The sequence below is a fragment of the Crotalus tigris genome, unplaced genomic scaffold, assembly GCF_016545835.1.
Source record: "Crotalus tigris isolate CLP2741 ecotype Arizona unplaced genomic scaffold, ASM1654583v1 scf7180000018040.1558517, whole genome shotgun sequence".
In the NCBI taxonomy this organism is placed as follows: domain Eukaryota; kingdom Metazoa; phylum Chordata; class Lepidosauria; order Squamata; family Viperidae; genus Crotalus; species Crotalus tigris.
Genome location: NW_024096790.1, coordinates 1,478,792 through 1,490,104, shown reverse-complemented (window position 1 = coordinate 1,490,104; position 11,313 = coordinate 1,478,792). Strand labels below are relative to the sequence as shown.

Here is an 11,313-nt window from a genome sequence, read left to right as displayed (position 1 = left end):
TGTCTGCAAGAAAACAAGCAAGCTCAGAGAGCATCAAGGACCCCTCTTGTCAATCCTGAGGTACAAATATTCTATTTATTAGAAAATAATGTGGAAAGAAACATCAGATGTGAGAAAAAAAATGTTTTTAATTTTTAGTGCACAATTATGGTGGAACGATGTTAAAAGCTGGATCCTGTAAAACGTTCTTCTAATTTTTGGTGTATCTTAGGTGCAATGATAGATCAACCTATATTTGGAGACATATGCAAGCATAACATAGGATCTACAGTAAGAATAATGTTATGTCACCTCAGTAACACCTCTTGTGCATAGATGTAATAGGAAATGAGTTAGATCTGCACACAATGGCCTAACATGCCTGATTTTTTTTAAAGGATACATTTGTGAGAAGGATGTTTGATAAACGTATTAGACAGCTTTTCCAAACAGAATATCTTCCTAGAGTATTGGAACTGCAATTGCCAGCATTCTCAGACAGAACAGAAATTTTAGCTCAATATACATCAGTTTAGTGAAGCTTATGTTAAACGAAAGGAATAAGAAAAAGGAGCCCATGACAGGGAGATCAGAGGAGGCCACTCAAAGAACATTACCTTAATGTTGTCTTGCCATCGATGGGTTTTCTGAAACTTCTCTGCTGCATCAGCCAGTCTCTGAAATGAAAGAGAACATACAGTATGAGTCCATAAAGAGATAGCATGAATTGCAGCAATGACCAAGGACTCATTTTAACTCTGCTCTTTCACATGGCAAATCAGCTATATCATTCTCCCAGCGTATTAAGTAGCAAAACATTTTCAGCATCCTTACTTGGCAGCTCGGCTGTGAAAAGACATTAATTAAAAATTTATGATTTCCATAAACATCTTCTATATGCAACTCTGATCTTTCTTAATTAAATGCTCAAGCTATTGGAAAACCTTGCCTTTTGTTACTTTTATGGGATCATTTTACTTCTGTGTCAGTGCAGTAGGGCTCTATTGATAGGTACAAATAAAGCTAAATAAATTACAATCAGTGGCATACCGAGTGCGATGGAGAAGCCAATCTTCAGAAACCTCATGTTGAAAGTCCAAACCTTGAGGCCAAGTTGATTAACTGATGAGGCTTGAAGCCGGCTAACATGTTATTTTTATTTTTGAGTTAATAATATTGCCTTGATCGATTTAATGCCTTGCAGTGTCCTAACAATATAAGTATGATTGGAGAAGAAAGCAAAGTATGAAACGGTCATTTTATCCTCCACAGTCAGCCTGGAACTGGGCAGCACCAAACAAGCAACTAGGCCCTGCATATTTCCCTGAAATTAAGTAGGAAACAATAAGGCTTTTGTCTGGCTTCAGCCCAAGAATTGAATGTGGATATGGATGATAGACAGCTGTGGCTCACTGAAACCACGGCTAAAGGAAAGACCGGTGATTCCTTATGCTGTTATGCAGCTATATGAAACACTCTATAACATATTTTTCTATTGTCTCATAGAAGTATCTACTCAACCTGCTGAAGGGCTCAAAATCAATGTATATGATAAGAGATTTGCAGAATTAAGTCCATTTGCTAGCAGGAAGTTATAGCCCATAGAGCTAGGACCAAGCCATTATACTGACTTACCACTAAAACAAAAAATCCTTACCTACATGAGCTCACTCACTTTTATTTGGTGGTTGTAAAATAGAATGAATTTAGTCCAACACCCTTTTCTTTTTCTTCACTTTGACAGATCATTTTCACCAAATTCAGTCTTCGAGAACTAGTATGTGTATGTATGTTGAATTTCCATCCAATTGCAATGTACCAGCCATCCAAGGATGCCATTCAGTGGTGGAGATCAAGAACTCAGGTAACATTCTAACATTCTTGTAGCAAGAACATTTAAAAACAGCCCCACCAGTTCTCTTCAAGAAGGATGTTAATGTATGAGATATGAAAGATATAACTTGTCTCCCCAACCCATTCACACAACACATATATACATACATATATACATTTGAGGGTTGGTATTGTATAGTAGTTAATGTGCTAGACTAGGAACAGAGACTGCTATTCCACATTGCTCAAGCAAAGGCTCTGCATAAACAATGCATTTTTTTTCTCTTAGGCATGAAACACTCACTTATAATCAATGTTTTATGTGTCTCGGGTTCTTTAGAAATATCAACACCTTTCAGAAGGGCAATTATCCCAAAGGAACATGCAACAGTCATAAACCCAATTTAGAACAATATATCACAAGATTCCATAAAACAAAACACAGAAGCTGTAAAATATACAACAATTAACCTGAGGCCAACCAAAACCATGCTTCCTAATATTCAAATTAAAAACAAAGCAAAACATTTTTCCTCAATACTGCAAAGTTTTTCTCCCTCAAAGCAATGCAATATTGCAGCTTGGACTTTCCCAATAAACAATCCAAAGGCTCCATCTGGGCTGGGAGAGTCCAAGCAATCTCTCTTCCAAGCAAAGCAAATGTTCTTCAAGCTGCTTTTTAAAAACTGCTTGTTGGAAGGCTTCCAAAGTGCAGAGGAGAGAAGCCTACAGAAGAGGAATGCCAATTTTTTCCAGGAAAGGAGAAGACTGTCCCTTCCCATTTTTCATCTTTTTTCCCCAACCCTTTATAAGCTCAATAAGACAGATATGACATAAATAGGCACTCTCACAAACATCATGAATCTAAATTTTGAAGAGCTTTAAAAGTGATAACCAGCTTTTTGCAATAGCAATAGCTCTTAGACTTATATAATGCTCCATAGTGCTTTACAGCACTCTCTGGGTGGTTTACAGAGTCAGCATATTACCTCCAACAATCAGGTCCTCATTTTATCAACTTCAGAAGGATGGAAGGCTAAATCAACTTTGAGCCAGTCAGGATTGAACTCCTGGATGTGGTCAGAATTAACCTGCAATACTGCATTCTAACCACTGCACCACTAGAGTTCTTAATGTACTGGAAGTAGACTGGCAGCTAGTGCAACTCCCATTGTTGACATGTTACATGGCTGTCATGACAGTCTTGAACTTATAAGCTGTCCTAGATCCTATCTGAAATTCCCCAGAACCAAAGGTCTGGGCAAATCATTCTCCAATCCACCTGGGATATCCAGAAGTTCATTCTTCCCCAACCTAGAAAGTGCTGATCACTAATTCTGGGAGTGAAAGTTACCACAAATGTGGAAAGCATCAGGAATGTTAATCTATGTATTGGATCAAGATTTTTTCCAGGAAGTGATGTGGTTAAAGATATCATAGTAAGTTAACTACTTTATTAAATGAAAATAAACTAGTATATATTATCAAAGAGAAGTCTGGGTCTATGATGGTTTGCATTTAGGAAGCTTATTTTCTTTCTCAACAAAACTTCCTTTCTCCCTCCCTCCCTCCCTCCCATCCTTCCTTCTTTACTTTCCTTTTGCATCTGCTGAAGCAGTGATATGAATTTTGGTTCAGATACATTCACTTTAGCACTCATCTGCAGACAACTTGTTCTAGTTCTTTCCAAATATTGTCATTTCATTCTCTCTTTAAGCTTGATAGAAATGTATAGCAAAGCATTTCAGAAACATCTCATGGTAGACAGAAAAGTTTCCCATAATCCCATGGACTAAGGAAAAGTAGGAGAGCTGGGAAAGAAATAAATTAAAAGTGCAGAGAATTGATTTGTGTAACACATTTACTCTGAAATAGCAGTGCTTGTTCTTTATTTTTAATTAAGCTAAAAGGTATGAATATACTGAGGCCATGGACTTCCAAAGGGATCAATTTTGCCTCAGGAAGTAAATTAAAAACAGAAAGCGCAATAAATGACATCCTGCTTGAGGTACCAGTCAGACTCTACCTTGATTCAGAGGAATATACTTTCATAGAAGGAGAATAATTTCCGCCAAGCTTGTTGGGCCACTGGCTCTTGGGATCCAACTTTGCCCTCAGACAGTGAGAGCTAAATGCATTTATGTCATAAAGATGTAACAACGTGAGACTAAAGTTTAGGCACTTCTGTAAGCAAACACAAACTCACAATTCTTCATTTCCCCACAGAGCAAGCCCATCCTTGGCTTCTTTCCACAAGGGAAATTATATTCAAACATAATAATAGAGCCCTACATGGCAAAGTAAAAGAGTAATTAAAACTGCCATGAATTAACAATTAACAGCAGAAACTGAGGGTAGAGATAAAATTACAATTGTATTAGTAATGGATAGATTTAATAAGCAAAATATTCTGCATTCAGCTGAAAACAATCATTGGCTTTATTTGTGTTCTTGTGTGTGGTGGTAGAGTAACAATTTTTTTATTTTGTTTCGCCTTAGCACTTCAGTCTCACTCTTCAAAATGCATTTGAAGATTTTTGCAGGAGAGGTGTTAAGTGAGTTTTGCCTCATTTTACAACCTTTTTGTCACAGTTGTTAAGCGAATCACTGCAGTAGCTAACTGATTCATGTGATCCTTAAGTGAATCTGCCTTCCCCCATTGACTTTGCTTGTCAAAAGGCTGGGAAAGTTACAAATGATGATTACATGATCCCAGGAGAGTGCAACTCTCATCAATACTTGCCAGTTGCAAAATATCCAAATTTTGATCACTTGACTATGGGGATGCTGCAATAGCCATTAGGGTGAAAAACAGTCAAAAGTCACTTTTTTCAGTGCTGTTATAACTTTGAACGGTCACTAAATCAATAGTTTGTAAGCCAAGGGTTGTCTGTAATAACAATACGAATCACAGGGTCCAAGACAGTAAGCCTCACAATTCAAACATTTGTGAAGCAAAAATAACAAGAACCTGTTTTGCTTGTTCCTTCCTCAGGGCCTGTAAATGGCAACAGCCAGAAGAAACTTGGTGGGATTTTGACAGAAGTGTAAGAAGAGCCTTCCATCCTGGATCCATTGCAAATAGCATTAAAACAGAATCAACCAGACCCACTGCCTATACTTGATCCAGACTTTGGAAGTTACCTGGGTAAATATGATCAGTACGGGATCTACAGAGCTTAGAAAGCAGTTATGAAACCTGAGAAACAAAATTCCACTTCATATCAGAAACATACGATGTTTCCTTTAGCATTTCTTCAGTCAAAAGAGATTTCTTCAGAAGCAAAGCACTGTTTGAACTAGCTGTACTTCACAAAGAGCGATAGCATCTATAATCAATAGCTGCTCTACATTTGCTGAATACATCTTCAGCAACTTCACTTCCAGAAATACTTTGTTCCAGGATTAGTGAGCTTACATAGTAGAAGTTTTTGTTTTTGAGGTTTTTTTTACATTTTTAGAAATCCTGGGGTCCCCCTCTTCCTATTTATTGATCCCTCTCTTAGTGGCCCATTTTTGATCCCACCTAATGCTCATCATTGATATTAAAGGGAACTGTGTGCATCTCAAATTGTGAAATGTACTATAAACAAATAATATACATACATGTGCGCGCACAGACACATATACAGAGTGTAAAAATGAAAGATGGATAAATAGAAACATTATTTCTTTAGATGGGTATATTTGCATAAATCTTGCAAGGTCTCATAAGTGAAGACAGAGATCTTACAAGCTGCGGCTAGCCTGTAAGAATTTATTTATTTATTTATTTAAAAAATTGGAAGTCAGTGGGTGATATCAAAAAGTATTATGGGTACTGTAACACCCACTGACATTATGCTGAGGACTAGTGCACTAATGTAAATCTATGGCAATAACAAGAGTAGATTTTGTTACTATGTATACACAGAAGATGAATTTGTCCTACTACATTTTAAACAAATTTTGCAGTTATAATAATTAAATGGGGCTGTTTCCAAATTGTTTTTTTTTTTCAAGAAAGTGTCAGAGCTTTTCAGAAAGAAAGTTCTTTTGTGTGTGTGTGTATGTATCTTCAGAATAAACACCCATGTCTTTTTAATGTTAAAAAGCAAAATAAATTAAATCACAGACATCAGCCCTAGACTAATGGGATAAGCCCTCAGTAGATTCCTAGGCAGAGCTGAATATTTGTAAGAGGCATAGCAGTAAATATTTGTGATAACTTAACTATAAAAGAGAGCTAACAAGTTTTGACTGCTTGTATACAAGATAAGTTGTAACTTCTGTCTGGGAACAAGTTGGGTCTGCTAGTAGTATACTATTCATTTTATTGCCAAGGAGCAGCTCTTTTCAAGCTTTTAGATCTCACAGCTTGTCTGGTGATGGAAGGCTAAAGTTTATTTTGCTGGGGGAATTTAGTTTCCCTGCTCTGGGGATGGAATGAGGATTTTAGGATTCCATGTTGGAATAAGGCAACATGTGCAATTTGTCACATGTGGGACCTGATATTTTCCTCAAAGCAGTCAATATGATTTACAGGCAGAGGACACTATTGCCAATTCTTTGCTCTGGGTATGGAATGCTTTCTGGATCACATGCATATTGTTGCTATCCTTGACCTCTGCAGAGGTAGAGAACTGGATGGTTTACTGAACAGGCCCAAGTCATGAACCACTGATGAAGCACCGAGAGGGACACGATGCATGGGTGTACATGATTGCACACTGCATATATCTCCATGCTCAGAACATATTTCGGATGCATGCCTTTTCCATCTCTGTTGCAAGAATAATGTATTCTAAAGGCATGGGAAACCAGATTTTTTTTTTCATCTTGGGGAAGTTAACATTTACTTACTGTACTTTTGGGCACATCATGAAAAAAAATCATCCCTAATAACCATATGGCTCTGAATATAAACAGAGTCAGCATGTGCCAGGAGAAAGCAAACACTTTGACAAAATATTTGTACGCAGACGCCAACACATTTACATGCACATGATGCACACGATAAACACTATTCTAAACTTTGAATCAACACAGCACATGGTAACTACTAAGCAATTAGTAGACTATAGGCCAACGTAAAAAATGTTATTTTCATCTCTTCGCTTCCTCCATATGAAAAGAGGATTGCCTTAAGAACTAGAAGTATGTTCTTTTTAGGAGCTAATATTCCCACTGTAGAGCAAGGCAAAGCTTTCAGTATATGAAGCTAATATTTTTGGCGAGGGAGTGAAGTTGGGCCTGCTGTCTGCTTTTTTCAAAGCAGCTACAGTGATGCAGACAATCTTCCCTACCTTCCCTAAAACATTCCTTGATTCCCTCAGAACTGTACTTTGAGTAGGCCTGGGCATTTTATGGACCCTGGCCATATCTGGCCCTTTGTCTGTCCCTGGCCAGCGTGAGGTCAACTAGACATTAGAATCAAGTGTAAATAAGTGTGCTGCAGGGGGCGGGAGAAGAAGCCAAGTTGGGTCTGGCTCTGTGCAGTTGTCATGTGCTCCTTCAGTTGGCTGGCAACTGTGGGAGGGCGAGGAAAGAGTGGGTTCTTCTTTGTCTGCACAGTGTTCACCCCTAACCTGGAGCTGCCTGAAGAGGTGGCGCAGTCATTGTGTGAGGGGACTCAGGCTCAGCCATCCACAGCTGCCTCAGGAGAAGTGCAGCTATTGGTTTGGTCCTCCACAACAGTCCCAGTTTCTCATGTGGGCCTTTGAGAAAATTAATTGCCCACCTCTGCTCTTGGGGATCCAAGCTGGTGTTCCTGATGCTTAGCTAAACCCCTGGGTTTTTCAAGGGTGGGCTGATGTCCAAAGGGAGCCTCACCCACCCAATCATTGAAGCTTACAAAAGTAAATGTTACAACAGAGTGTGAAGGGGGGAGTGTAGCAGGAAAAGTGAAAGCAAACGGCCTGCAGAAAAGGAAGCGGAGACGACATCTACAGATTAGCAGCTATTACAAGCATTAAACTTCCATTCAACTGCCAAACATCACAGGCTATGGTGAGCAGCATACCCTGGTGGAAATCCTGCATGTAGCTTTGCTGGGAGCACAGTAACAACTAAAAAAGGAACAACCACACTGAAGCAACTAATGTAAGAACATTTGGAAACAGGCAAAGATTATATGATGCTTTAAAGACTTTGAGATTTCAGTGTGAACTGAGTACTGAAAGAGCACAAAGCACTGGCTATCACATAGACAGTTATATTTTAATATTAACTTGCAAAGACTAGAAGGGTAGGGTTGACCCAGAGCAATATGCTTGTTGTTGGGAAGGAGTGTGTTGTAATAAATTATTTTTACAGATTTGCTATAGAGTGGTGTACCCAGTTCTTGCAGAGGAAAGAATTCTCACAGTGGACTAGTAGTGGAGTTGGGGAAAGGAAAGTGTATATGGATCTGGTTTAGTTGATTTTCAGACCCCGTGTCTTCTTTGCAATTTTGGGAAAGGAATGTATACATAAGCATTACACATCGGCATGCACAAAATCAAATTTTCACAACATTTGGGAGTTTCAATGAAGTTCATGTGCTCTTCTTGATATTTAAAACAATAAAAACTTGGATGACCAGGGAGGACTCCTGGTATTCATGGTATCAACTAGTAATGCAGCAAATGATTAAAGAGTCATTTCTAGGAGGAAGTAGTAGATATGCCATTGTTTAATAGAATAGAAAAACAGAGTTGGAAGGGACCTTGGGGGTCTTCTAGTCCAACCCCCTGCTCAGGCAGGAAATGTATACCATTTCAGACAAATGGTTGTCCAGTCTCTTCTTAAAAACTTCCAGTGTTGGAGCATTCACAACTTCTGGAGGCAACTCATTCCACTGATTAATTGTTCTGTCAGGAAATTTATCCTTAGTTCTAGGTTGCTTCTCTCTTTGATTAATTTCCATCCGTTGCTTCTTGTCCTGACTTCAGGCACTTTGGAAAATAGCTTGACTCCCTCTTCTTTGTGGCAACTCCTGAGATATTGGAACACTGCTATCATGTCCTCCCTCCTCCTTCTCTTCATTAAACTAGAGATACCCAATTCCAGCAGCCATTTTTTATATGTTTTAGCCTCCATTCTTCTGATCATCTTTGTTACTCTTCTCTGCACTCTTTCTAGAGTCTCAACATCTTTTTTACATCGTGGTGACCAAAACTGGATGCAGTGTAATCAGAACCAAAATGAGAACCACTCTCAGTGGGAAAAAAAAATTAGGAAAGAGTTAGAGATGTATTTCAGATAGAGGGCAAAATAATGCAGAAACATGAAATGGAGTCATAAAGTTGTTTTGTAGCACAACTACTCTGAAAAGTCAGCCATTTTGTCAGCAGAAGTCTGGTTCAGGCAATGGACAGGCAATCTGACATGTTTAGACTTCAGATAGCAAATCTCATTTCAATGATGAAATGAAAACGAAGGGGCTATTAGATACTTTAAGGAAGGGAAAATATCACAGCAAAGTAGATGGCCAACTCAGTCAAATGAAACACAAAATCTGTAGCATGCTAAACGTTCCATGACCTCCCTACAAATTTATTGCATCAAGTATATCAATGAGGGATAAGAAGAGGTTTAGAGAATAAAAATAATGAATTTATATGATCCAGCAGATCAGAAAAGGCCATTAAAGGTTTATTGAGTGGAGGCACATATAATGCTCCCAAGCCAGCCATCAGTTTGTCAGAACATAATTTTATACTAGGTAGGTAGGTGAAAGTTATTATTATTTGGCAGCCATGTGGTTTAATATTTTTCTCACATATTCTCATCTTTGCTTTTCATTCTCCACCTAAGAAAATCCACTCTGAGCCTTCTGTTCTAGAACCCCAAATCTAGGATTAAGGAGGATCAGAGCTAACGCCACCCAGAATCAGCTGGAGTCAGAGAGTATCAAAATTGAATTAATTAAAAAATGATTCAGAATTCACAGGCAGTAACTTTTAAAAAAAAAACTTTCAAAAACACTCAAATATATGGAATCTAATCTATATGATTGTCTTTCAACTTTTAGATAATAAAGGAATGAAACCAGTAAGCTAGGATGTCATAATAACTTCATAAAAATAAAGGCATGGTATATTTATCTCAGTAAAACTGCAACATCTGCATTGGAAATAAATCCCTTTAAATTGCCATGGTAACCTAAATCTGCCACCATCCTTTCTTCTGCTTTCTCTTTCTTGTTCATTAGACAAAGTGCAATATACCTTCCTTTTGTTTGCACTATGCCACAGACATTATGATTTGTTGAATTATCTTATATGAAATTGGAGCAGTATAGAAGCTGAAGCAATAAATAAATAAATAGATCCAATCCTTTCTTATGTGGGTCCAAAAAAAAATGAGGCTAAAAAAAAAAAGAAGAAGACAGCAGCTAATCTACAAATTTGTCTTTTCCAAAAGAAAACCATGTTCTAAATTGTTTAAATCTGATTGTCTAAAATAGTATATGGTTTCCTGCCTGAGCAGGCGGTTGGACTAAAACAGAGGTCCCCAACAGGGACCTGTTCCGGAGAGTGCATAGTTTTGTGCAGTGGTGGGATTCAAATATGTGAACAACCGGTTCTCTGTGTGGAACAATCTGGCAGCAAACAGCGAGTGGAGAAAAAAACCTTTTTTTTCTTCACTCTCTAGACCACGTATGTCAAACTTGCAACGTCACATGATGTCGCGTGACGTATCATGACTTTTCCCCCATTGCTGGCAATGTGGTGGGCGTAGTTTCAGAGTTATGCATCCAGCCCGCATGCCGGCAGTTTGACATGCCTGCTCTAGGCTGTTCACTGCCAGACTGTTCCACTTGATGCAGAATGGGAAGGATCCACATTCTGTAGCAAGTAAACTTTAAAGGAAGTTTAAAAGTGTGGCAGAGAAAATCCTCCACCTTACGTGGGATCGAGGGCGGGGGGTTTTCTCCACTCGCTTTGGCTGTTCACTGCCAGACTGTTTTACTTGATGCAGAATGGGATGGATCCGCATTCTGCAGCAAGTTTTAAACTTTACAGAAAGTTTTAAAATGTGGCAGAGAAAATCCTCTACCTTACGTAAGTGGGATCAGGGTTTTTTTCTCCGCTCCCTTTGGCTGTTTGCTACCAGACTGTCTGGCAGCAAAAAGCCAAGGAGGGAGGAGAAAAAAAATCCATCTCACGTAAGGGGGAGGATTTTCACTGCCAGGAGTGGGAAAAAAAACCCATTTTTTTGAGACGCTAGACTAGCGTGCGTTCACGTGCCTCCAACCGCCTTGCTTGCTGCAAAGCCAGATTGCAGCAAGGAAGGGATTGGAGGCACGTGAGTGCATGCTAGTCTGGCCATTTCTGGGCCAGTTCTCTGAACTCAAAATAAATTAGGTACCGGTTCTACCGAACTGGTGCGAACCAGCTGAATCCCACCACTGGTTTTGTGTGCTGCCTGCATCCCACGGATGGGGACCCCTAAATCACTGGAGTAAAGAATAATTATGTACCTTTAGAATTCGTTCCCTCTCTTGGGCATCTACATGCATTTCTATTTGTCCAATGA

At 38.9% G+C, this 11,313-nt stretch overlaps 1 protein-coding gene across 1 annotated transcript in view; it reads right to left on the bottom strand.

Moving 5' to 3' along the window:
- Nucleotides 1-396: 396 nt before the first annotated feature.
- Nucleotides 397-11,313, bottom strand: part of LOC120309586 (voltage-dependent calcium channel subunit alpha-2/delta-2-like) — a 174,620-nt gene continuing 163,703 nt past the window's right edge. The window contains exon 3 of the mRNA XM_039346984.1: nucleotides 397-656. Within this exon, the coding sequence (XP_039202918.1) occupies nucleotides 522-656 (135 nt within the window). The 3' untranslated portion in view covers nucleotides 397-521. The remainder of the gene's footprint in view (nucleotides 657-11,313) is intronic.